The sequence below is a fragment of the Stigmatopora nigra genome, chromosome 23 (genome assembly GCF_051989575.1).
Source record: "Stigmatopora nigra isolate UIUO_SnigA chromosome 23, RoL_Snig_1.1, whole genome shotgun sequence".
Lineage (NCBI taxonomy): Eukaryota > Metazoa > Chordata > Actinopteri > Syngnathiformes > Syngnathidae > Stigmatopora > Stigmatopora nigra.
The window spans coordinates 892,242-917,951 of record NC_135530.1 but is presented as its reverse complement, the minus strand read 5'-3'; the positions used below and the strand labels follow the sequence as shown (position 1 = coordinate 917,951).

Genomic DNA, 25,710 nt, shown 5'->3' with positions numbered 1-25,710 from the left:
TACGGCAACCTGCGTCTCGGCCCCGCCGATGCGTTTAAAAGGTTAATTGCGACAGAGGGCGGCGACCGGGCCGTCGTGCTTTTTACGCAAAGGCCGGCACCTCGTTTTACGCAATTGCGTGGCGCCGGGTTTGTCGGTCTCTGCGTACGATTGGCTGGCGACCAATCCCGGCCGGCTATGCAGATTTAACTGGGATTGTCACTTTTGTTTTAAGCCGCTTTTATCAGCAGTCATCCATCCCTCCGACACGACTTCCTAATGAAATGTTTTGTAATAGAAGCCATTTCTTTCAATTAGCACGTAGCTAACGACGGCATTTAACGGAGCCGAGCTTTAGCTCGTTAGATGTCTTCTGGCGGGGGAAATTAAATGTGGTCGAATGAGCGCCAATTCCTATGTTTTCAGGGTTTGCTTTATCTCGAATATACTTCTGCTCTGCTACGTCACCGTTAGGGGGCTCGGACGTTAGGGTGCTCGGACGTTTGGTCCCGGGTCTTTTGGTCCCTTTATTGTTGGAACCAGCTCTCACAATTATATTCATGAGAGAGAGTTTATTATCGTCGACGTCATGAATTTTACGATGTGTTTCCTGACCTTTGTTTACAGATTACAACATAAAATGTCACCAATCGTTTAGTGAATTTTTTTTTGTTTTTCTGTCACAGCAAGAAAAACTGGGCGACATTTGCTTCTCATTACGTTACGTGCCGACTGCCGGTAAGCTAACCGTGGTGGTCCTGGAGGCCAAAAACCTGAAGAAGATGGACGTCGGCGGGCTGTCAGGTGAGCTTTAACTAGCGTCCATTTTGGAGTCCATTTTTTTCCTCCACCGGCTAAAAAAGGGGACAAAAAACTGCCAAATTTCCCAATCTGTGAATTTCTGCTTAAAAAATGTACATGGATTTTGATCAAAAATCGCGAGGCCTATTTCCAGGGTTTATTCATCCACTCGGAAAGCATTTGACAGTCGGAACATCGAATGCGTCGTCAAGTGACCTCTTGCGGGGAAAATGCACCTGAACGAGGAGAGGCGTTTTATGGCTGTCTTTTTTGCGCACTGGCAACCAGGCGGCAGATTATTACGAGAGGAGGATGGGGATGTTTTTTTTTTTTGCGTTTTTGGCCGCTCGCGTAGCATGCTGGGAGTGTGCCGCTTTGCCCAGTGAACATCAAAAGGAGGGTAAAAATAGAATGCCTGTCATCTTAGATGCGCTCACGTCAGTTAGGATTGGTCGCGCTGCACCCGCAAGTGGCACAGGCAGGCAGGCAGGCGCACATGGGTGAGTCATGGGAAAACGAAGAAATAAGATGAGCGCAAAATGAATGCTGGAAGAAATGTGAATTTGGAAAAACGAAGAAGTAAAAAATCATCCAAAAACAACCACAGAAAATACAGGAATTTGGAAAACAACGAAAAAATCATTAAAAAACAGAAAATAAATGGATTTGGAAAAGAAAGAATCATTCAAAAAGAATCCCAGAAAATAAATGAATTTGGAAAACAAAGAAGGAAAAAATCATTCAAAAACAACTCCCGAAGATGAATGAATTTGCAAAACCAAGAAAGCAATCCTACCAAAAACAACCCCAAAAAGAAATGAATTTGAAAAAAAACGTCGTGTCACTCCTCCACGCCAGATCCCTACGTGAAGATCCACCTCATGCAGAACGGTAAACGTCTGAAGAAAAAGAAAACCACCATCAAGAAAAACACACTCAACCCATACTACAACGAGTCCTTCAGCTTCGAAGTCCCCTTCGAACAAATCCAGGTATTCAAGCTCCGCCCCCCATCAAACTCCTCCCCCCCATTCATCCACCAATCCATTTGTCCCCTTGTGGACTTTGCAGAAGGTGCAGGTGGTGATCACGGTGCTGGACTACGACAAAATCGGCAAAAACGACGCCATCGGCAAAGTGTTCGTGGGCCTCAACAGCTCGGGAACGGAGCTCCGCCATTGGTCCGACATGTTGGCCAATCCCAGGAGACCCATCGCCCAATGGCACGTGCTCAAGCCTGAGGAAGAGGTGGACGCGCAGCTCTCCACCAAGAAATAGGCAAGGAAGCATAAGCCCCACCCCCAATGAAAAAGGATCCGCCCCTTCCCCTGACTAAGCTCCTCCTTCTCCACGCTCCTGCCTTCTTGTATAGCAAAGGGTGGGCAACGTATGGCCCGGGGGCCACCACCTTTTTTCCCGATACACTTTTCGTCACCCGTTATATCATTCTGGGTTAACATATTTACTGTAAATAGTTAAAAAAAATCAAAAGTCAAATTAATTGTATAAATAGTTTGATAACAATCGCTTCACACAATACAGATTGGTACTCTATCATTTCCTTTCCAACATTGAACGATCAAAAATAACTTTCAGATACGCATTTTGAACTCAGACAAGGACTGGTCGCCGTCCAATCGCATAAGAAGCATATACCAATGTCTCCTGTCGGTGTTGGAATTTTTCATCTTCTATTGTAGGCCAAGCAAATTCAGAGGAAAACATGATTGGACGCCCTTAAAAAATCAATAAGTGGTCCCCGGGGCATCCAAGTTGCCTCACCCTGCCCTTCTATAGCCAATCTTTGTAAATAAACTCGGTGACACGCCTCCTCGCTTTACCCGCCCGCCATTTTTGTCACTCAGTTGTCCGCCCCTCCCTCCCCCCCCCCCTGGCTCCGCCCCCTTCTTTTAAGCAATATAACGCGTATAGTTGACATATAGCGCATGAGCGACATTTTTTGTACATAGGACGTCCACCCAGGCGTCGTACGACGTACGTGAAGCAGGCCACGCATTTCTAGTTGTTTCTATGTTGTTGTTCTCGGTGGATGTTTTGAAATAAGATGTTTTATTTGAAAGCGCGCGAATGCTTGATTGTGAACCAGAGCCAATATGACCCGATCCAGGATTTATGAATAATACATACTTCTTGTTACTTGCATTCCACGTTTCGGGACAAAAGACGCGCGCGATTTCGTACGAGCTTTTTCTACTTATTTGTCGGTGGCCGTATTGGTACGACCCCACCCAAGTTGAACCCTCGTGATAAAAGCACCAAGTCGCCGCCGTGTCCTTAAATGAGCCCCTCCCTCGTTTTTGTTTGCCTCTTCGGCCGGCGCCCACCAGTTTGGATTTTTTTTATTTTGTGTGTGCTTTGGGCGACGCCGGTTCGTGAACACTGCCAAAACAAAACGAGCGTCAGCTTCCCGGGCGCTATTTTATTTCATTTAATTTTATTTTATTTTGAACTTGAAGAAACGGTTCATGCTAGCAAGTTTGGTCGCCGGTCAAATGTACTTAGATATTAAACCAGTGTTGGGCAAACTACGGCCCACGGGCCACATCTGGTCCGCTAGGCTTTTTAATCCGGCCCGCCAACGTTGTCCAAATATTTTTTAAATTACATTTTAATATTTCTACATTCCTTTTGACTTGACTTTGTAATTTATACTTTTTACTTAAATGATGAGAGATGAGTATGTTAATAGTTTAGTCCTTTTTTTCTGTTAATGTTTCATATCTACTGTTAACGGAGGCACTTTTTTATATGTATCGCATCTTCTGCTGACCCATCTGTCAAATTTTTGCCCAAAAGTTTGCCCATCCGTGTATTAAACAATACTTAGATATTAAACTCTCTCTCTTAGATAGTAAACTCTCTCTTAGTTATTAAACTCTCTTTCATGAATATAATTTTGAGAGCTGTTTTTCAACAGTAAACTCTCTGTCACCATTTGACCGACGACCAAAAAAGACTGGCGACCAAAAGGGACCAAAAGACTGGCGACCAAACGTCCGAGCACCAAGCTTGGACACCCCTTGAGAATCTAATATTGTGGTTTTCTGTCTACTCATGTTGCTCCACCGTTTGCCCTGTCGTTAACGCCAATGGCAGCCAGTGTATTAAGTCAATTTGGCTGATTTCAATGGCGAAATAACAATTGGCTTTTGGCCAAAATGGAGCGTCCGGGTGGTCAGGGGGGCTTTTTTTTCCCCCTCTACGTTTGCCTCTGGTGTTCTCATGTAGCTGCCCCATCGCCATCCGCCATTCCCGGGCGTGCCTTCGACTGGGCGCTCGCTTCGTGTATCACTGTGATGCCGTGCGTGTAGACGTGTAACGCTAGTTTGTCCTTTAGTGATGTCGCTGATGACCTGCCGAGAGAGTTTGTCGGGCGCTGTGTGAAATACTCATAAAAAAAATAATAAAAATAAACGGCAAAAATCCAAGCCAGGAAGCAGCGACGACGTTTCCCCCGTTTGGTTCGGTTTTCCAGTTCAGGGAGTTGAATACCAAACAAGCTCTCCAAATTATGTGTGTACATATTTACATAAAAAAATGTATATCTATAAGAAATATAATAATGGAATCTTCTTTTATGTGTTCGCCATCCTTTTCTATTGGAGGTTACAATGTTGAATGTACAGTACAAACTGTGTTGGTGTTGATTAGATGTATTTTGCACTTTTATTTTGTACAAAAAAAACAAAAAAAACTTTCCCCTTTTGTGTCATTTTCAAAACCCCGAAGCAAACTTTCGAGAAATGGGAAAATGAAACACGCAAAGTGGGAAAATGATGGGAATTCGACGACGGCCGGGCATGTAGCAGTGCAGGAAAACACTTAAAAAGAGAATAAGAAATTAAATAAAAGCCATTTAACTGCAGCACCGAGCTCCGCCTCGGACGATTCCCTGCACCAATCAAAGCGAAGCGGTGTAAAAAGTCTACGGCCATCCTTGTTGCCTTTGCTGTGTTTAAAAACTACCTGCTTGACTATTTTGTGCGTTTTTTCCTCCGTGAGTTCGTAAAAATAGTTCATCCTTATTTATTTATTTTTTATTTCAGTTTTTTTCCTTCTGTGCGTGTATATTGTGATTCACTTGTGGGGTTTTCTGACTGTTGTTCTATAACTTCATAATATACAAATGACCAATCAATAAAAAAAATGTTTAATTTCCCAGTTGATATATAGCATTTTGACGTGTCCACTTGTCTTCATTCCGCAACCAATGACGCAACGATTTTGTCGCCGTCTTGCGGTCAAAACTAAAAACACGGCTTCCCCATTTATGATTCACTTTTGTCCTCTAGCGGCGATAAATTGCATGACACCAAAACTAAACGCTCGTCTGTCATATTTTAAAATCTTGTTTGTGCTTGTAAATAGTGTTTTTTCATTCATTCATTACATTTCTGTATTTTTATGTATTTCGTACTTTATTCATAAACAAATGAATATTACATCCACGTAACGACTAACGGAAGTTACTTCATCAGGTGGAAGTGACGTCAAATAGATGTCATCATTTTGTTTCATTGTACGTCAAAAATAGGCGACACTACGCCCATATTGTCCCGTCACATTGAGACGTAACCACATCCAAATACGTCACAGAGACGGTCAACCTTTCACCTGTAGATGGCAGTATTTGAGCTATCGGCTGGAATTTTAAACGAAGAAAAACGACTAGGCAGGGCCGAGCATTTTTTTGCGACGGGTCTCTCTTTGCTGTTTTGCGTCTCGTCACTTTCTATCGCCTAACTAAATCTAAACTCCGACGACGCGTCCAGCATTAGGCATTTCCCGAATACAGGATGAATACAGTTGTCCAAGCCAATCCAATTCTGGAAGTCGCCGAGCTGTATCGTCCTTTGTCGAACACTTGAGGCTACTTTAGCCTAGCTGCTAACAAAGGAATAAGTCTTCGTGTGGAAATCGTCTCCAAGAACGACTTTGGCAGCCGCAGATTTCCACGAATATCATTGCGGCACCGAAGAAGAGATAACACCTCATCAAGACGCGACTGTTTGCAGAATAATGCGGGCAAAAGGTCTCCAGAGGCTAGAAGGTTGGTTTTGTTTATAGTACACATACTTGACAATACACACAATCCGATCCAGTGATGTTCTATACATGTTTTGATTGACTTTATTGGGAGCCGTGGAAATAATCATTATTACATCATGTTTTTTTGTCTTGCAGAAGTCAGCCAGAGGCGTCCTGCACGCCGGCGGTGCGCTCGCCTCGAAGAAGACAAGAAAGAAGAGTCGGCACACATCAAACAAGAAGAGGAAGAAGTCCTACTTGTACAAGGGGCGCAGAAGCCGCCTGTCCTCACAATGGAGAAAGACAACGTATTGCACGTTAAAGAAAAGAGCGCTTTAAAGTGTGAGGACGCTAGTCCGAGTGAGGCCAACGGCAACTCCACAGAAGGAGCCCGAATAGACAACCTCATCGCTCCCCTCTCAGATAGCGACGGGGCCATGTCCGACTGGCTTGCCCCTGACGAGGCTCAAAAGGACACTGACAGTGAGGACGCACCTTTTGGCAAATGCCGTTCATTGAAAAAGCCTAAAGTGAGTCACAGTGGTAAGAAAACATTTACTTGCTCCATTTGCGGTCAAAGTTTCACTCGGAAGGGAAGCCTAAAAATACACACAAGAACCCACACGGGCGAAAAGCCTTTTGTTTGCTCAGACTGTGGCCAAAGATTCAGCACGACGGGAAATTTAAAAATACACATGAGAAGGCATACTGGCGAGAAACCTTTCACGTGCACAATTTGTGGCCAGGCGTCCTCGACCAAGCAAAACTTGATAAGTCACACGAGAATCCACAGCGGAGAAAAGCCCTTGTCCTGTCCCATTTGCGATCAAAAGTTCTCCCATCAGGTTAATTTAAAAAGACACACCAGAACCCACAGCGGCGAGAAAGCTTTTGCTTGCTTAGTCTGCAGCCAAAGATTCACTCGGAGAGGGAGCCTCAAAATACACGCCAGAACCCACACCGGTGAGAAGCCTTCCTCCTGCTCCATTTGTGACCAAAGATTCACGACAAAAGGATATTTAAAAATACACATGAGAACGCACTCTGGCGAGAAGCCGTTCACCTGCTCCTTTTGCATCCAAGCCTTCGCCACCAAGCAAAACTTGATCAGCCACACGAGAACCCACACCGGAGAGAAGCCTTTCTCCTGCTCCATTTGCGACCAACACTTTGCACGGAAGGATAGCTTAACAAAACACACCATGACCCACACTGGCGAGAAACGCTTTCCCTGCTTTGTTTGTGGTCAAAGGTTCACCCGGAAAGATCGAGTTAGAAAGCATGTGTGCCTTGGTGTGAGAAGTGGTGGCCAATAATGATTTGTTGTATTTCTGCCCAGACCAACGAAAAATCAGAGGGAACATTGCTCTCGTCTAACCATTTTTCATCATTGACGTCAGTTTACGCAAGAAGGTGACCACGAGCCAGAAAGCACAGAGCGAAGAAGACAAGCATGTGGAATGCAAACAGATAAAAATCCCAGTAAAAGCAGAATTTTATACTAAAATGGACTACGTTATACCTGTTTGGGGTATGAAGGGACTGATGATGGACACGATACGTATTGTAATGATTGTACGCAACAAAACAAAAACAATGGAATGCATAAGTCACAAAATGTGTTTAGATAAATTGCTATCACATTATTGAATATCTGTTTTGGTTGTTTTTTTTAACTCAAGTCTGCAGGTTGGCACCCTTTTTTTAAAGGCCTTGCTATACTATGTTCCACACAGGTGAACTATTCAGGATTTGAACTCAGGACCTGCACTCTGAAGCCGGTGCACTTCACCACTTACCCACCGGGCCATCCTAATAGGAAGGCTTTTTCTCCCCATCAAAATATGACCATGTATGGTAAGGCTTTTAAAAAACGACATAGTATAGTAATGCTTTTTTCCCACAAACTCCACACAGGTTTACTAATCAGGATTGGAACCCGGGACTTCTACTCTGAAGGTGATGGTAAGGTAAGAATAGTAAGGTTTTTTTTCCTTCCAAAAAACGACATAGTATAATAAGGCTTTTTTACTTCTTAAAAATTACATAGTATAGTAAGGCTTTTTTTTCCTTCCAAAAAAAGCGACATAGTATATTAAGGCTTTTTTTTCAATACGGCAGAAAAATATATGGGCGTGGTTACAGCCACTGCCGACGCAGCTGTTTTAATTAACGCACATGCGCAGTAGCGTGTCCTTTTCCCACAGGCCTTCCTGTGCGGGCAGACGCCGAACACGCCAACCAGGTAAGCCGTCGAGTAATTTACTGCCCTAAGTGCGTTTTTATCACGCTAAAAGTAGATTTTTTAGGAATCGATTGAGCCTAAAGCGCCAACAAAACGTTTCATGTAATGCTAGCTTGAACACACCGTCGACGTTTTAAGTTTCGGCTCCATCTCGCCACAGGCTGTGTATCGTAGATGACGTAGTTAGCTTAGCGTTAGCTTAGCACGTCACGACCATGCTAACCATTTGACTTGAAAAGTATGTTGTTCGTTATCGTTCACTTTATTAAGTCGTGTTCAAAGACGTTTAACATGCTGTTGTGTTGTATGCAATGATAGTTTTCACTACGTGTGCTCAGCACTCCTTTGTCAATTTGTAATTCTTCGGTTTAAAAAAAAAACATGTATACAAATATTATGAAGTCTCCCTTCAGTTAGCCGTCATCGTCATCACGTAGCACTCACTAACTTTGATCGTTTATTCAATTGCAAGATTTCCCTTTTGTATAATAATGGTTTGGCAACTTCTAAATAGCTTGGTTAGATCAAGTTTTCCTTTTTTTTAAGCATTACGTTGCAGCTATTTCTGCACATCCTGGTGACGGAATTGAGATATTACATCTAGAACGGCCTTAATCTTTTTTTTTGTGCTGTAGACTCTTCTGGAACGCATCCTCATTGATTGGCAACAGCATAAGAATCTTTTAAAAAATATATTCATTTTTTCCACTCTAAAAGTGGTGAAATTACTAACAAAACAAATGAAAATACACTTGTTTACATATGTATTTTGACTGTTAAATTTGTATTATGGCTCACAAGGCATCACATTGGAAAATATCAATTGTTTGTGGCTCTCTTCATTAAGAAGGTTCCCAAACCCTGACCTTAACCTATCTGTTGAATTTCCAGTCTCTATATATTCTAAGTGTCTTTTTTTTTTTGTTGTAGCACCCGACAGGCTGGTGTCCAGACTCAGTTGGGAGGTTTCCTGCAAGTTGCCCACTTGAGGAATGCTGGCTTCTGGAAGGAGAATGTAATTGTTTGTGGAAAATCCAAGTCAAATAAAATCTTAAAGCATCTTTACAATCTTGTGTGAATCAGACCTACATCCATCCACCATGGTGAAGTTTCACCGGACAAAAGTTGCAATTTACTTTTGCCCTCTATGTAGAAGTCCACATTTGTCTGGCAAAGTGAGAAGCTAAACCTCCTAAGGTAAGAATCTATTTTAATAAAAGATTGGTAACTTCATTTAATGTCAGTACATTTCTAAGTGTTTACATTCTTTCTGTCATTTTTCTAAGTATTTATCCACTGTTTCTTCTAAGTATCCACCTTCTTTAATTTTTCTAACTCTCCTCTAATATTTCTGTCAAGTGTCCACCTTTAATTTTTTTTCCAAGTGTTTATCCTCTAATATTTCATTCCTTCTTTATTTATTCTTCTAAGTGTTTATCCTCTTTCATTCCTTCTGTAATTTTTCTTCTAAGTGTTTATCCTCTCATTCCTTCTGTATTTTTTCTTCTAAGTGTTTATCCTCTCATTCCTTCTGTATTTTTTCTTCTAAGTGTTTAACCTCTAATTTTTCTTCTAAGTGTTTAACCTCTAATTTTTCTTCTAAGTGTTTATCCTCTAATTTTTCTTCTAAGTGTTTAACCTCTAATTTTTTTTCTAAGTGTTTAACCTCTAATTTTTCTTCTAAGTGTTTATCCTCTAATTTTTCTTCTAAGTGTTTAACCTCTAATTTTTCTTCTAAGTGTTTAACCTCTAATTTTTCTTCTAAGTGTTTATCCTCTAATTTTTCTTCTAAGTGTTTAACCTCTAATTTTTCTTCTAAGTGTTTATCCTCTAATTTTTCTTCTAGGTGTTTGTTTCAACTTATAGGTTTATTTTATTTTAAGTTTTTTTATCCTTTAATTTTTCTAAGTGTACTTTGCTTTTTCATCAGCAGATGGAGAAAAGAGTGACTACACCAATCAACACTTCAACTCCCAAGTACAAGAGTTAAAATGTTTTCCTATCAATAAAAAGACAAATGTACTTTTCAAGATCTTTTATTTTGAAAAACTTGAATAAGATGAAGTAATTCCTCTTGTCACCAGGTGGAAATCTGGAAAACAGGATGTCAGCTTTTATTTTGAAAAAGTTTGTAGATTGGTTCCCGTTGGTGCTCCAGCATCGTAAAAAATCGAATCTTCTCCACCCTCTGGTGGAGAAGATTCGAAAACTGAAAAGGGGGGGTTAGTACAGTTAGTTGAAAAAACAATGAGTAGGGCTCACCTTTTATTTTGAAAAAGTTTGTAGATTGGTTCCCGTTGGTGCTCCAGCATCGTAAAAAATCGAATCTTCTCCACCCTCTGGTGGAGAAGATTCGAAAACTGAAAAGGGGGGGTTAGTACAGTTAGTTGAAAAAACAATGAGTAGGGCTCACCTTTTATTTTGAAAAAGTTTGTAGATTGGTTCCCGTTGGTGCTCCAGCATCGTAAAAAATCGAATCTTCTCCACCCCCTGGTGGAATTCTGGAAAACTGAAAAAAAAAGGGGGGTTAGTACAGTTAGTTAAAAAAACAATGAGAAGGGCTCACCTTTTATTTTGAAAAACTTCATAGCCTGGTTCCCATTGGTGTTCCAGCACCAAGAAACTAACGCTCCTGAGGCTATCTGTTCATAGGAAGAAACCAGGTCCCCTGGTGGATTCTGGAAAAACAAAAAAAATGGTTCAATACACAAAGTTAAATAGAAAACCATTGGAGTAGGCTCACCTTTTATTTTGAAAAATCTCATTGGGGGTGCATGAGCCTATCTCAACATAGGCAGGAAACTTAGTGCCCCTTGGGTGGAATTCTGAAAAACAAAAAAGATGGGGGAGGGGGTCAATACACAAAGTCATGTCAAATAAACATTCACAAGTAAGGTTTTACCTGAATCAGAGCCATTTTGTTTTGAAAGAGTTTGAAAATGAGTTTTGGCACAACACCCAGCACCTTTTTGTTTTAAATAAATATCCCATATTTACACTTTCCCTCTTTTTACACTGAGAGAAAAAAAATGGCTATTTAAACTAGTCAAAATGAACCCCACGTTATTGTTGAATATTTTGTCGAGACTACATTTAAAATTAAGGTCTTAAAGAAAGTGAAATGAAAAGGTACATATTCTATAAGTACCATTTACACCTGCACTGAAGGCATTTGTGTTGCTATTGAATAAGATAGAATAAACTAAGCCAGTTACTGTGTTTTCATTCAAAATTAGAATGTATCCTAACAAAAATTACAAGCCAATTGCACAAAGCCTTCTTGGAGATTTTTTTTCTTTAAAAATGACCAAATAGTATTTCTTTAGTAAGTATTTTATTCTAACGACATAGTATAAAAAATAAGTATTTTTTACCCATTGATGTATCCTAATAAAATTACAAGCCAATTGCACAAAGCCTTCTTGGAGATTTTTTTTCTTTAAAAATGACCAAATAGTATTTCTTTAGTAAGTATTTTATTCTAACGACATAGTATAAAAAATAAGTATTTTTTACCCATTGATGTATCCTAATAAAATTACAAGCCAATTGCACAAAGCCTTCTTGGAGATTTTTTTTCTTTAAAAATGACCAAATAGTATTTCTTTAGTAAGTATTTTATTCTAACGACATAGTATAAAAAATAAGTATTTTTTACCCATTGATGTATCCTAATAAAATTACAAGCCAATTGCACAAAGCCTTCTTGGAGATTTTTTTTCTTTAAAAATGACCAAATAGTATTTCTTTAGTAAGTATTTTATTCTAACGACATAGTATAAAAAATAAGTATTTTTTACCCATTGATGTATCCTAATAAAATGACAAGCCAATAGCACAAAGCCTTGAATACTCAACACTGAAGTTTAATTACTATACGGATAGTGAAAATCAAAACTATCTATAAATAATGTATAGCCAAAATAGAAACTAAAATAAAATGACTCTTTACTGACCAACAGCTCGTTATGGCGTCGACAAGCTGCTCCTTTTGTCCACATTCTTGATGTTTCCCAGCAGTCTGTGATCATTGAGGGACTGAAACACACAATGGAAGGATTTCTTTTTAGACATAAAGAGCTGTAAGTAACGCAATGTAGCAAACAAATGTTTGCCAGCAAGTAGGCTAACCTGCTAGCAAACACAAATGTTTGCCATCAAGTTCGCTAACCTGCTAGCAATAGCAAGTTGGCTAACCCGCGAGCAAACATTTGTGTTAGTGCTTTTTGACAGGGGCGTGCTTCATTGGCGTGATGTAACCCCACGCAGAAGCTAACACAAATGTTTGCTAGCAAGTTGGCTAACTTGCTAGCAAACATTTGTGCTAACATCTGCGTGGAGCTACATCACACAATGAAGCACGCTCCCGTCAAAAAGCACACTGAAAATGAGAAAAGGGGCTACGAAATCCCCAAAAGACATAGTACCGAACTCGCTGCATTGTCATGGACGAAGTTTATCGGGTCTTCCTTGGGGAAATCGTCAATTCTGAGCAGAACAGCAGTACGCACTGGCCTAGCCTCCGGCCCATCGGCCATTTTAGAAAATTGTGACGGTTATTTGAGCTCTGACATCACCCACGCCTCGGCCACGCCTATTTCAAAAAGACAGAAATGAATGGTTTTCATAGTCACGTGCATTAATCAGGGGGCGGGGGCTCTAAATACCTCTTGGTTGGGCTTTAATACTTTAAGATACAATATTGCACTACAGTGCTTGTTTTTGACTTCTAGGGTTACATACTTGGATATGCTTTTTCAATTAGGATTCATTTGGCCAAAGTATACGTATGACTTAAGTATAGTATAATAAGGCTTTTTCCTTTTAAAAAAAATGACATAGTATAGTAAGGCTTTTCTCTTCAGAAAAACGACATAGTATAGTAAGGCTTTTTTCTTCAAAAAGCGACATAGTATAGTAAGGCTTTTTTCTTCAAAAAAACGACATAGTATAGTAAGGCTTTTTTCTTCAAAAAACGACATAGTATAGTAAGGCTTTTTTCTTCAAAAAGCGACATAGTATAGTAAAGCTTTTTTCTTCAAAAAGCGACATAGTATAGTAAGGCTTTTTTCTTTAAAAAGCGACATAGTATAGTAAGGCTTTTTTCTTCAAAAAACGACATAGTATAGTAAGGCTTTTTTCTTAAAAAAAAACGACATAGTATAGTAAGGCTTTTTTCTTCAAAAAGCGACATAGTATAGTAAGGCTTTTTTCTTTAAAAAACGACATAGTATAGTAAGGCTTTTTTCTTAAAAAAGCGACATAGTATAGTAAGGCTTTTTTCTTTAAAAAGCGACATAGTATAGTAAGGCTTTTTTCTTCAAAAAGCGACATAGTATAGTAAGGCTTTTTTCTTCGAAAAACGACATAGTATAGTAAGGCTTTTTTCTTTAAAAAACGACAGAGTATAGTAAGGCTTTTTTCTTCAAAAAAACGACATAGTATAGTAAGGCTTTTTTCTTCAAACAGCGACATAGTATAGTAAGGATTTTTTCTTCAAAAAAACGACATAGTATAGTAAGGCTTTTTTCTTCAAAAAACGACATAGTATAGTAAGGCTTTTTTCTTCAGAAAAACGACATAGTATAGTAAGGCTTTTTTCTTAAAAAAAACGACATAGTATAGTAAGGCTTTTTTCTTCAAAAAAACGACATAGTATAGTAAGGCTTTTTTCTTCAAAAAGCGACATAGTATAATAAGGCTTTTTTCTTTAAAAAACGACATAGTATAGTAAGGCTTTTTTCTTCAAAAAGCGACATAGTATAGTAAGGCTTTTTTCTTTAAAAAACGACAGAGTATAGTAAGGCTTTTTTCTTCAAAAAGCGACATAGTATAGTAAGGCTTTTTTCTTCAAAAAGCGACATAGTATAGTAAGGCTTTTTTCTTCGAAAAACGACATAGTATAGTAAGGCTTTTTTCTTTAAAAAACGACAGAGTATAGTAAGGCTTTTTTTCTTCAAAAAAACGACATAGTATAGTAAGGCTTTTTTCTTCAAAAAACGACATAGTATAGTAAGGCTTTTTTCTTCAAAAAAACGACATAGTATAGTAAGGCTTTTTTCTTCAAAAAGCGACATAGTATAGTAAGGCTTTTTTCTTTAAAAAGTGACATAGTATAGTAAGGCTTTTTTCTTTAAAAAACGACATAGTATAGTAAGGCTTTTTTCTTTAAAAAAACGACATAGTATAGTAAGGCTTTTTTCTTTAAAAAACGACATAGTATAGTAAGGCTTTTTTCTTCAAAAAAACGACATAGTATAGTAAGGCTTTTTTCTTCGAAAAACGACATAGTATAGTAAGGCTTTTTTCTTCAAAAAAACGACATAGTATAGTAAGGCTTTTTTCTTTAAAAAAAACGACATAGTTTAGTAAGGCTTTTTTCTTCAAAAAAACGACATAGTATAGTAAGGCTTTTTTCTTCAAACAGCGACATAGTATAGTAAGGCTTTTTTCTTCAAAAAAACGACATAGTATAGTAAGGCTTTTTTCTTCAAAAAACGACATAGTATAGTAAGGCTTTTTTCTTTAAAAAACGACAGAGTATAGTAAGGCTTTTTTCTTCAAAAAACGACATAGTATAGTAAGGCTTTTTTCTTCAAAAAAACGACATAGTATAGTAAGACTTTTTTCTTCAGAAAAACGACATAGTATAGTAAGGCTTTTTTCTTCAGAAAAACGACATAGTATAGTAAGGCTTTTTTCTTAAAAAAAGCGACATAGTATAGTAAGGCTTTTTTCTTCAAAAAGCGACATAGTATAGTAAGGCTTTTTTCTTCAAAAAAACGACATAGTATAGTAAGGCTTTTTTCTTCAAAAAACGACATAGTATAGTAAGGCTTTTTTCTTCAGAAAAACGACATAGTATAGTAAGGCTTTTTTCTTCAAAAAGCGACATAGTATAGTAAGGCTTTTTTCTTCAAAAAAACGACATAGTATAGTAAGGCTTTTTTCTTCAGAAAAACGACATAGTATAGTAAGGCTTTTTTCTTAAAAAAAACGACATAGTATAGTAAGGCTTTTTTCTTCAAAAAGCGACATAGTATAGTAAGGCTTTTTCTTCAAAAAAACGACATAGTATAGTAAGGCTTTTTTCTTCAAAAAACGACATAGTATAGTAAGGCTTTTTTCTTCAGAAAAACGACATAGTATAGTAAGGCTTTTTTCTTCAAAAAGCGACATAGTATAGTAAGGCTTTTTTCTTCAAAAAAACGACATAGTATAGTAAGGCTTTTTTCTTCAAAAAGCGACATAGTATAATAAGGCTTTTTTCTTTAAAAAACGACATAGTATAGTAAGGCTTTTTTCTTCAAAAAGCGACATAGTATAATAAGGCTTTTTTCTTTAAAAAACGACATAGTATAGTAAGGCTTTTTTCTTCAAAAAGCGACATAGTATAGTAAGGCTTTTTTCTTTAAAAAACGACATAGTATAGTAAGGCTTTTTTCTTAAAAAAGCGACATAGTATAGTAAGGCTTTTTTCTTCAAAAAAACGACATAGTATAGTAAGACTTTTTTCTTCAGAAAAACGACATAGTATAGTAAGGCTTTTTTCTTCAGAAAAACGACAAAGTATAGTAAGGCTTTTTTCTTCAAAAAGCGACATAGTATAGTAAGGCTTTTTTCTTCAAAAAAACGACATAGTATAGTAAGGCTTTTTTCTTCAAAAAACGACATAGTATAGTAAGGCTTTTTTCTTCAGAAAAACGACATAGTATAGTAAGGCTTTTTTCTTAAAAAAAACGACATAGTATAGTAAGGCTTTTTTCTTCAAAAAAACGACATAGTATAGTAAGGCTTTTTTCTTCAAAAAGCGACATAGTATAGTAAGGCTTTTTTCTTCAAAAAACGACATATTATAGTAAGGCTTTTTTAAGAAAAAAAGCCTTACTATACTATGTTTTTTTTTTTTAAGAAAAAAGCCTTACTATACTATGTCGTTTTTTAAACAAAAAAGCCTTACTATACTATGTCGCTTTTTGAAGAAAAAAGCCTTACTATACTATGTCGTTTTTTAAAGAAAAAAGCCTTACTATACTATGTCGCTTTTTGAAGAAAAAAGCCTTACTATACTCTGTCGTTTTTTAAAGAAAAAAGCCTTACTATACTATGTCGCTTTTTGAAGAAAAAAGCCTTACTATACTATGTCGTTTTTTTGAAGAAAAAAGCCTTACTATACTATGTCGTTTTTTTTTAAGAAAAAAGCCTTGATATACTATGTTGTATTTTTAAGAAAAAAGCCTTACTATACAATGTCGTTTTTTTGAAGAAAAAAGCCATACTATACTATGTCGTTTTTCTGAAGAAAAAAGCCTTACTATACTATGTCGTTTTTTGAAGAAAAAAGCCTTACTATACTATGTCGTTTTTTGAAGAAAAAAGCCTTACTATACTCTGTCGTTTTTTAAAGAAAAAAGCCTTACTATACTATGTCGCTTTTTGAAGAAAAAAGCCTTACTATACTATGTCGTTTTTTTGAAGAAAAAAGCCTTACTATACTATGTAGCTTTTTGAAGAAAAAAGCCTTACTATACTATGTCGTTTTTTTGAAGAAAAAAGCCTTACTATACTATGTCGTTTTTTTAAAGAAAAAAGCCTCACTATACTATGTCGTTTTTCTGAAGAAAAAAGCCTTACTATACTATGTCGCTTTTTGAAGAAAAAAGCCTTACTATACTATGTCGTTTTTTTAAGAAAAAAGCCTTACTATACTATGTCGTTTTTTTGAAGAAAAAAGCCTTACTATACTATGTCGTTTTTTTGAAAAAAAAAAAGCCTTACTATACTATGTCGTTTTTTTGAAGAAGAAAGCCTTACTATACTATGTCGCTTTTTGAAGAAAAAGCCTTACTATACTATGTCGCTTTTTTGAAGAAAAAAGCCTTACTATACTATGTCGTTTTTGGCGATAAAAAGCCTTACTATACTGTGTCGTTTTTTTGAAGAAAAAAAGCCTTACTATACTATGTCGTTTTTTTTTAAGAAAAAACGACATAGTATAGTAAGGCTTTTTTCTTCAAAAAAACGACATAGTATAGTAAGGCTTTTTTTCTTCAAAAAAACGACATAGTATAGTAAGGCTTTTTATCGCCAAAAACGACATAGTATAGTAAGGCTTTTTTCTTCAAAAAAACCACATAGTATAGTAAGGCTTTTTTCTTCAAAAAAACGACATAGTATAGTAAGGCTTTTTTCTTCAAAAAAACGACATAGTATAGTAAGGCTTTTTTTCTTAAAAAAAAGACATAGTATAGTAAGGCTTTTTATCGCCAAAAACGACATAGTATAGTAAGGCTTTTTTCTTCAAAAAACGATATACTTCAGTATATTTTTGTTGTTTGTTCAACCTTTAGCCAGAAGGTTACACATTAAGTAGCATGTAATCTCATGTGTATTTTTAAATTTCCCTTCTGAGTGAACTTTTGACCGCAAACCAAACAGGGAAAGGGTTTCTCGCCCGTGTGGGTCCGCATGTGTACTCTTAAGCTTTCCTTCTGAGTGAACACTTGCTCGCAACTAGAACAGGAGAAAGGTTTGAGCCCAGCGTGGATTCGCGCATGGATTTTTAAGCTTCCGTTCCGAGTGAATGTTTGGCCGCAGTCTGAGCAGGCGAAGGGCTTCTCTCCGGTGTGCCGTCTTTTGTGCGTTTTCAAGCTGGCCTTTTTGGTGAACTTTTGGCCACAGACTGTGCAGTCGAAGGGTTTCTCGCCCGTGTGGCTCCTCCGGTGCATTTTTAAGTTGGCCCTTTGAGTGAATCTTTGGCCGCAAACCACGCAGGAAAAGGGCTTCTCCCCCGTGTGGACGCTGGCGTGACTCTCCAGGGTTTGCTTCTTGGAAAAGGCTTGGCCGCAGAGTGAGCAGCGAAAAGGTTTTTCTCCCGTGTGGCTTCTGGTGTGTTGCGTCAACTGGCCCTGCTGGGTGAACCTTTGACCGCAAAAGGAGCAGACGTAGGGTCTCTCCCCGGTGTGGGTTCGCGTGTGGACGGTCAAATCGGATTTGGCCGGGAATCCTTTGGCGCAAAACGAGCAGGGGAAGAGGCTTTCCGCGCCGTGGCTTCTGGCGTGCGTATTTAGTTTCCCCTTGGCAGAAAAGCTTTGACCGCAAACTAGGCTGGAGAAAGGCTTTTCGCCAGTGTGGCTTCTGCTGTGGATTTTTAAATCGCCCTTTTGGGTGAATTTCTTGGTACAAAGAGTACAGGCAAAAGGTTTTTCCCCAGTGTGGGTTCTCATGTGCCTTTTCAGAGTGGACTTTTGAACATAGCTTTTTCCACACTCAGAGCATTGGCAGCATTTGTCGGCATGACGCTTGGGACCGGAGTCCCAGTCTTCCTCGCCGTCTGAGAGTGGAGGAATGAGATTGTCCGCTTGGCAACCACCCGTCGATCCCGTGACATTTGGCTCTTCTTTAACATGTGCCAGCTTCTCTTTCTTGTGAACGGCAACTTGATCTTCTCTCTTTTGCCGCTGAGGAGACTCTGTTTTCTTCTCGTTGTTTACAGGACGCTCCACTTCTTCTTTAATGCCAGTAGTCCCCGCTTCCAGCCACACACTTCTCATATCTGAAAAGCAAAAGAAGACAAAACTGTTGAAAAGTGACAGGGCTAATTGTTGAATTGGTGTTCCTTGTTCTATTTTACATCTCACAATGTGGCACTTACCCGGATTTGAACCCAGGACCCTAGAGTCGCGAGCCCGACGTGCTAACCACTCAACCCACCGGGGAAGGTACTACTATGTATTCAAAGATTTCATGTTATCTGGCTAGAGAAAATAATTTTAAAACGTGCTTTTTATCTGGGATGAAAATCTGCTAATTTATCATACACTTTAAAACACTAAAACACAATCATGTGTTTTTAAACACTTTAGTATCTTATAACCTCATTTTCTTCTTCTGGGCGCACTCAATGGTTAAACTTCAAATCTCATTGTACTTGTATAATGACGACAAATGCATTCAATTTAATACCAATAAAGAAATCTAAAGTGAAACAACCTTCCAGTCTGCGAAGAACAACTTTGGCTTGCATTATTCTGCAAACAGTCGAGGGTTGATGACGTTGCGTCCCAAAGAGGTCCTCCTGGAGTTTTGCCGTTTCCGGTTTCGTTCTCGTGGCCATTCGCACAGCTGGTTTGCACCGATGTCTTGATAACGACGAGCGAGCATATGCTAAGCTAGGCTAAATTATGCCGCTTGATTTCAACGTGTAAAATAATGACTTAAATATTGACAGAATTAAGTTGAATACCTTACCTAAAGTAGCTGTTGCTCGACACGTCTTGAGTTTAGTTAAGACTGAAATTACGGAAAAAATAAGACGAGCGCGAGTATGGGTCCCAAGCCATCCGTGTACTATTACATCTTGTCGGGGGTCCTTGCGTCACTCTTTGTGTGGTCCAGTAAATGTGCCTGTTCAAAACTGCAACGTGCTCACGCCCGATTAAAAAAGAGAAAGTGCCCCCTTTCTTGTGCTAATAACAGATTTTGGATTAGCGAAATGAGACAATCGGTTATATTGTCCGACATGTATATCTTAGATCATTTTGGCGACATTGCAGAAATTACAGGGGTGGGGAGGACACATTTGGAGACTATTAAATGGGTATTTACCACTAGCGATACGATGTCAATTCAAACAGAAGTCAAAAGACGTAACGTCTTGGAAACTTGACAAGTACATTTGTTGTTTCAGCTGTTTATTCTCGACAAGGCAACGCGGCGTCCACGGGGACTCCGAGTGTCACTCTGTCCCGGAGTGGACACTGTCCTTTTTTTTCCAGCAAAACAACTCAACGGAAAAGAAAGAAAAATTAAAAGACGACAACGACGTCCTCTTTCCCCCCAGGAGCCGCGGGACATCCTTTGGCTCTTTGTACAGCTCGGCCGAAATCCCAAAAATAAAGTTTCTCTTTAAAACGGCGGAGCAGGCGCGCCCATGTCATTTGTCCACTTGGTGAACTCCGCCCCTCGGCCCGCCGCTGCCACCGCCGCCGCCGCCACCACCACCACCTTCCGCGGGTGCGTCCGTTCGCTCGGTCTTCCGGATCCATCCGCCTCGCGTCCCGCTCCCCTTCAGAACCCAGGTCGGGGGGGTCCCGACGTTGGCGACCGCTGCCTCTCCACCTCTCGCGACATTTTACCTACGGGAGGAACGTTTACAATGAGTGAATTTGTCGGGAAAACGGGACGGGCCGCGACTTACCGGAATAGTTTGGTGAACTCTCTGATGGCCCAGCAAACTTGCTTACATTCATCGGCACTGCGAAGAGAAGGCGGAGCGAGTACTCTGGCATTGCGCCGCTTTCAAACGGCGGGAGGCGGAGCCGGATGCTCACCTGGTGACTTGTTTGTGAAAATCCGTCAGCTGCTTGTGCGTGACGGTGACGGTGCCCCCCGACGTCTCCTTGGGCAAGCCCTTTAGCGCACTCTCCAACCAGCGGCAAAAGGTCTGCGCCAGAGGAGGCGTGCGTTAAGAAGCTAGCTGACGTTGGCCTAGACCAAAACGGTGGCGGTGGCGGAGACTCACCGGCCGGTCGAACATCATGACTTCCCACAGGACCTCTGCGATGTCGGGTAGCGTGTACGCGGGCAAACAGAAGCAGCAGGAGTGCATGAGCTGCGTGACCAGCTGCTGGCCGTGCTGCTCCATGGCCTGGGCGATCAGCCGCTTCCTCAGATCAAAGTCGTCCATGTGCTGCGAGGGGGCGGCAACAAAATGGCCACACAGATCTTCAACGGGCTCTCAAAAAAAAAAAAGAGCCACTCTCGTCCGACATCCTCACGTCGTTGGCCACGCCCGTGTGGACCAGGTCCCGCACAAACTTCATGACGCTGCAGTTGGCGTCTCGGTGGTCCAGCGAGGTGGCGGCGATGGCGCACTGGATGATGTGAACGATGATGGCGCTGCCGAGCAGCGTGACGGGACTCCGTTGGACGAACCTGAAGGCCGGGACACACGGGGGGTGGGTGTCTGGCACGGGCCTACCGACAGTCGCCGACCGTCGGGTGGACGGCTCTCACCTGGTGGCCAGTCTGAAGAGGTCGTCCACCGTGTCCGGATGGTTGATGAGGCCGTTGGCCTGCTCCAAGAGCTGGAAGGTGGGCATGCACAATGCCTGGGGGTGGGGGGCACAAAGAGTAAGTACCGAGGCGGCGGCGGCGACATCGGACGGACGGTCGGACGCCCCACCTGCAACATGTCCAGGAGGCCCTGCCGACAGCCCTCTTCCATACCGTACTCGTCCACCAGGATACTGCCCAGGTACAGGAAGCACGAGTGCGGATGCACCTGGTAAACGCTAACCATCTGCGGGATGGAATGCGTCAACGGGTGGGGCTCCCGAGGCCGGGACTCCCGTGACCCCAACCCTCCCACCTGTGTGACCAGCGGCTGGAGCAAGGAGGCCGATCCTTTGCCCACGCAGCGCACGGCAAAGCGGAGGCAGCGGCAACATCGCTCCACGATGCGGTTGTCCGCCTGATGGGCGTTGAGCGTCTCCGACAGCACGGGCCAGATCTGGGGGGGGCAGTGGGAGTGAGACATTGTGCTCCTTTGGTTTGGGAGAGTCCTTCTCTCACCTCCTGGATGACCTTCTGGCAGGGGTGCGTCTGTCCGTTCTCCACGATGGGGTTGGTGTGTCTGAAGAAGACAGAAAGAGCTAGCCTTGCGTACATTAGCCGGGATGCTAACGGGCTCCAAAGATGGAGGGAAATTACCTGAAGATGACGGCCAGTCGGTCCAGCCAGACGGTGGGATCGGCCGATCGCCCGTTGGTGGATTCTTCCGACAGGAGCTGGAAGGGCCAAAAGGAGGCGATTGGTCGCGGGTTCCCCGAGGGGGCGACCGGCAAAGGGTGAGGGTCGGAACCTTTTTGAGGGCGGCCACCTGAACGGCGCAGAGGTCCCCCAGGCACTCGGCAATCTTGTCCAGAGGAAGACGACCCAGGACCAGCGCCGTTCCTGTCGACCGTGGAAAGAAAAAATGCTCTTGTTTTCATGGCCGTGGGTGGCGGGGAAGCCGTGTCTGTCGTACCTTTCAGCAGCCCCACGGCGGCCTCCGTGGAGAGCGCAAAGGAGTCCAGGGAGCGGGCGATGTCCAGGAGACCCTGGAAGTGCTGAGTCATGTGGTCCCGGCACACCGAGCAGATGTTATGGATGGCCTTGGCGGCGGCCGAGGCTAGCGGCTTCTCTCTCAGGCCTTTCATCAGGTAGTTCAGCACCGGGTCTGAGCACAAAGTCCATGGCTTGAGCGGGCCAAAGAAGAAGAAAAGGGCAAACAAAAGGGGGCGGCACGCGGACTCACCCAGGAATCTGGGGTTCCGGTCCACCACCTCGCTCATTTCTCCCACCAGCTCGATGCTGGTGTAGCGCACGGCCGTGTGGACGGCTTCCGGGAGCAAGACCACTTGTTGCAAGACCTCCAAGAGGGTGGGGTTGTTTTCACTGAAACAAAGTGGGGAAGTGGTTAGCCCGCCGCGCTCTCTGTCGGACGATCCCGTGACGTCGACGAGCTCACGGGTCGACGCTTTTGGCGATGGCGGCCATGATGAAGAGAACGGCTTCGGTCACTGCCCAAGAGGGGCTTCCGTCTTTCAGGGTAGAATACAACTGTTGGCGCAAAAAAAAAAGACATCCATCGTGATCAACGCCCCCGTAACAAAGACGTTGTTTTGTTCTGTTTTTTTACCTGGGAGAAGCACTCCATGGAGCCCACCAGGAAAATCACGTCTTTAACCAGGTCGGAAACCCTGATCCTGAACTCGCCAAAGTCGTCCGTCTCCTCGGGAATTCCTTCCTGCACACGCCGTGGGCTTTTAGCGGCGGGGCGGGGCCCCAGGCGGCCATCCCGGCCGGGTACTCACGTGATCCGGATCCAACTGGCAATGCCGAGCCAAGCAGTGCAGGAGTCTCTGAATGTACGGCCGGAAAACAGTATGGAGCGCCACGTCGTTGATCTTGTAGAGGTTTTCCCCCAGCCGGTACCAGAAGTTGAAGGAGATCTCCACCACCTGCGACAGGTTGTCCAGTTAGGAACGCTTCGGGGTCCACCACCCGGCGGTGGGTCCTACCTCGTACTGGGGGTGCCCGGCGCAGATCAACAGCAGCTCCAGCGTCCTCAGGTCTCCCATCCCTTGACCCGGGGTCCTGACCGTCGTCTCCAAAAAGGTCTCGCACAGCTCGGTGAAGATTCGGCAATAGTTGAGAACTCTGGAAAAGGGGGCGGGGTTGGAGACGTGAGCCACAGAGGGTGACGGCGTTCGCTCGGGGTCTCCTCACTTGTCCAGGTCCTCGCGGGCCACGGCCATGTGGTAGGCCGTCTCCAGCGTCTGCACGCCCCGGAAAAGCTGAAGCGCCAAGGTGGCGTTGGTCTCCACGTTCTCGATGGCGTAGAGGGCGGAGCACACGCAGTCGGCGGCCGCTTCGTGGAGGTTGCTGGACGTGTCGTCCCTCTGCTACGAGGAAAGAAATAGGACATGAAAACTAGGATCCGATCAGATAGACTCGCTTTGGCCAGTGCTGGGCTCACCAGGACTTGGAAGAGGAACATGAGTAACTGGTTGCTGGCCATGAAGTTACTGTCCAGGACCCCCAGGTTGAACCAGCTCCCCAGACAACGGAAAACCTTGATGAGCATCTCGTCGCTACCCGTCTTTTCCACGCACGAGCCCTGAAATGGAAGACAGACAATGGGATGGGATGGCCTCCCACCTTTTCCGTGTCACGGACCAATCGGCGTTTGGCCGCGAGACGTCCGGAAAGCCCAGACGAACCAAAAGCGTGACCACGGTGGACGAGTAATACGCCAAGTCCTCGATAATCTCCGTCCTCCGATTGGCTCCGATACGTAGCGAGCGACTGTGGACCTCTTCGGGAAGCACGGTCAGGATCTCCACCAGGAAGGGCATGGAGCCCACGTCGCCGTTGTACCTGAGGCAGGGGGGGCGTCGACAAAGTGGGTGAGGTCGGTCCGCTGGCCTACCAAACCAAATAGACTTTTTTTGAAAATTCTTACTTTTCGACTAGAGTGTGCACGCATCCTTTCCAGGACGCCATCTGAAGAGCCAGATCGGCGATGGCTAAAGCCAGCTAAAAACAAACAAACAAACAAAGCAAAAAAAGTCAGACATAGTCCAGATAGTGGCTTTCCAAGAAATGCCATTGTTTTTAAAATCCAACACGATCTGATCCCAACGTTACACGAGCCATTTCGGACGCACCTGAGTCACGATCATGGGCGCCCGGTCTTTGAGGTTCTGGATGTGAGAGAGCAGCGAGTCCCGCAGGGCGTTGTGGGAATCGGGCGGAAGCTCGTAGAAGGAAGTCTGGACCTTCATCTTCATGGTCTGAGCGGCAAAGTAGCACGACTCTTCGTCCTGCTTGAGCTGCAACAGCTGATCCGAGATCTCCCACGCGTACATCTGCAAAGGCCAAAGCAGAGAGTCTGCCTCAGTATCCTTTACGTCCGCCTGGCCTTAAAACCGAGCCCCAACTTGAAATCCTGCAACCACGGGGCGCGGCGCAAAACAAAAATAACAATAACAATGACGCAAAAGACGTGCAGAGACGCGCAGAGACGCCCTCCACCCGATGCGTCCCCGGCCGCTTTGGTTCCAGCCTATTCCACCCACTTTTAGCGGCATTTTAGCATCGGAACGTCACTCGTTGTCATTAAGAAGGGGGTGCGCCCTGGATGTAGAACGAGACTAGTAGAGTATTTGCCTGCACGTGTATCCCAGAAAAGTACCGAATAGGGGCGGCGACCACCACCACTCGGCTCCAACCTGAAAGATGACTCCGGTGTGTGTGCCTGCGAGCGACACAAGTCGAACCGAGGAAATTGGACGGAGCGTGTTTGGGCGCGGGTCGACTTACGTCACCGAATAGTTGCGCTAGCCGAGGCTCACGAGCTAGCTTGGAGGCAGGGCACAACAACGTGCGTACAGCAAACGATAAAACAGACACCCAAAGCAACAAAAGTCACAAAAAGAACTTTGGTAAACTTGACGACGGTCTAGGCGGACAGGCGAGCAAGAAGCTAGCGAGCGTCTCCCTCCCTTGCGATTCATTCATTTGCTCGCCGAGTAGCTTAGCTTCAATGCTAACGGGCTCCAAAACGTTGCGCATTTTGAGAGCGGCGGTACCGAACAGGAAGGAATGTTCCGGAGGGAGTCACGGACGACCCGTCCGAGTAACCACGGTGGCCAACGACCCCCTATCGCCGAGCGGAAAGACCAATTTTCCTACCGATGTCTGTAGCTCCCCTAGCCACATCGAGGCTCGCTCCTTTCCGGCCGTGTCCGGGTCATGGTGCAGGGCCTGGATCGCCTGGTAGACGAGAGGCAGACTCGGTTTGCCCCCCTCCATCGTTGGCTTCCGAAGCGGGAGGTCGACAGGCCCTAAAAAAAAGCGGCAAACGTTGCGCTTAGCGACAAAATTAGATGGAGTGTGCGCCGCCGCCGCCGACCGCCATCTCGCACAAAGATGTCATATGTACAGTGGCATAGATGCGCTAAGGCGGAGTCGGCGGGGCTACTCACCGACGGCCATCTTGTGGCAGAAGACGTCGCTGAATTGCATCCTTCTCAATTGAAATCAATCGAGCTCTTGCCTGAATGATATATCGACTATAACAAGACGCA

The 25,710-nt window shown here is 43.1% G+C and overlaps 4 protein-coding genes across 16 annotated transcripts in view; 2 read left to right on the top strand and 2 right to left on the bottom strand.

Annotated features, from left to right (window-relative positions):
• The window catches only part of syt1a (synaptotagmin Ia), a 49,696-nt gene extending 47,246 nt beyond the window's left edge, over positions 1-2,450 (top strand). For all 4 annotated transcript variants that reach the window (XM_077709259.1, XM_077709255.1, XM_077709256.1 and 1 more), the window contains 3 exons: positions 666-783; positions 1,639-1,772; positions 1,852-2,450. In XM_077709259.1, the coding sequence (XP_077565385.1) occupies positions 666-783; positions 1,639-1,772; positions 1,852-2,058 (459 nt within the window). In that variant the 3' untranslated portion in view covers positions 2,059-2,450. The remainder of the gene's footprint in view (positions 1-665; positions 784-1,638; positions 1,773-1,851) is intronic.
• A 2,932-nt stretch (positions 2,451-5,382) lies between these two features.
• On the top strand, positions 5,383-7,480 carry LOC144181024 (uncharacterized). The gene is made up of 2 exons (XM_077709250.1): positions 5,383-5,851; positions 5,986-7,480. Exons 1-2 carry the CDS (start codon positions 5,821-5,823, stop codon positions 7,143-7,145), a joined length of 1,191 nt encoding a protein of 396 aa, XP_077565376.1. The 5' UTR covers positions 5,383-5,820; the 3' UTR covers positions 7,146-7,480.
• A 2,614-nt stretch (positions 7,481-10,094) lies between these two features.
• LOC144181023 (uncharacterized) lies at positions 10,095-19,445 on the bottom strand. 8 transcript variants are annotated; one of them, XR_013324593.1, is made up of 8 exons: positions 19,325-19,445; positions 12,502-12,668; positions 12,031-12,112; positions 10,818-10,899; positions 10,641-10,752; positions 10,488-10,583; positions 10,337-10,434; positions 10,095-10,262 (listed from the first exon to the last, which is right to left on the bottom strand). XR_013324593.1 is itself a non-coding variant. In XM_077709249.1 (3 exons), the coding sequence occupies exons 2-3, from the start codon at positions 19,188-19,190 to the stop codon at positions 17,440-17,442; spliced, it is 1,314 nt and encodes a 437-aa protein (XP_077565375.1). In that variant the 5' UTR covers positions 19,191-19,215; positions 19,325-19,444; the 3' UTR covers positions 17,242-17,439. The 8 variants fall into 8 exon arrangements, 2 of the variants coding, with proteins under 2 accessions (XP_077565375.1, XP_077565374.1); XR_013324596.1 differs by lacking the exon at positions 19,325-19,445 and having other exon boundaries at positions 10,488-10,552; positions 12,502-14,598; XR_013324592.1 differs by lacking the exon at positions 19,325-19,445 and having other exon boundaries at positions 10,095-10,166; positions 12,502-14,593.
• A 305-nt stretch (positions 19,446-19,750) lies between these two features.
• Positions 19,751-25,575, bottom strand: tnpo3 (transportin 3). Of its 3 annotated transcripts, none has more exons than XM_077709239.1 (23): positions 25,316-25,575; positions 24,289-24,489; positions 24,084-24,157; positions 23,842-23,998; positions 23,598-23,738; positions 23,348-23,523; positions 23,140-23,278; positions 22,933-23,079; positions 22,758-22,865; positions 22,587-22,678; positions 22,374-22,513; positions 22,104-22,295; positions 21,939-22,030; positions 21,788-21,864; positions 21,650-21,710; positions 21,447-21,587; positions 21,261-21,377; positions 21,092-21,186; positions 20,854-21,010; positions 20,598-20,765; positions 20,407-20,519; positions 20,274-20,330; positions 19,751-20,211 (listed from the first exon to the last, which is right to left on the bottom strand). In XM_077709239.1, exons 1-23 carry the CDS (start codon positions 25,433-25,435, stop codon positions 20,208-20,210), a joined length of 2,769 nt encoding a protein of 922 aa, XP_077565365.1. In that variant the 5' UTR covers positions 25,436-25,575; the 3' UTR covers positions 19,751-20,207. The 3 variants fall into 3 exon arrangements, with proteins under 3 accessions (XP_077565365.1, XP_077565367.1, XP_077565366.1); XM_077709241.1 differs by having other exon boundaries at positions 21,957-22,030; XM_077709240.1 differs by having other exon boundaries at positions 23,348-23,520.
• Positions 25,576-25,710: the final 135 nt, after the last annotated feature.

What these genes read in the sequence shown, in the direction of transcription:
- LOC144181024 (XM_077709250.1), top strand. Translation starts at nt 5,821, where the DNA reads ATGCGGGCAAAAGGTCTCCAGAGGCTAGAAG. An exon ending in AGGTCTCCAGAGGCTAGAAG is followed by an intron (nt 5,852 to 5,985) that starts GTTGGTTTTGTT and finishes TTTGTCTTGCAG; the next exon opens with AAGTCAGCCAGAGGCGTCCT.
- LOC144181023 (XM_077709248.1), bottom strand. Translation starts at nt 19,190, where the DNA reads ATGGCCACGAGAACGAAACCGGAAACGGCAAAACTCCAGGAGGACCTC. An exon ending in TGTTCTTCGCAGACTGGAAG is followed by an intron (nt 18,630 to 19,066) that starts GTTGTTTCACTT and finishes TTTGCTTTTCAG; the next exon opens with ATATGAGAAGTGTGTGGCTG.
- tnpo3 (XM_077709239.1), bottom strand. Translation starts at nt 25,435, where the DNA reads ATGGAGGGGGGCAAACCGAGTCTGCCTCTCGTCTACCAGGCGATCCAG. An exon ending in GCCAGTTGGATCCGGATCAC is followed by an intron (nt 22,866 to 22,932) that starts GTGAGTACCCGG and finishes CGGCGTGTGCAG; the next exon opens with GAAGGAATTCCCGAGGAGAC. An exon ending in CTCTTCAGACTGGCCACCAG is followed by an intron (nt 21,011 to 21,091) that starts GTGAGAGCCGTC and finishes CCCGGCCTTCAG; the next exon opens with GTTCGTCCAACGGAGTCCCG.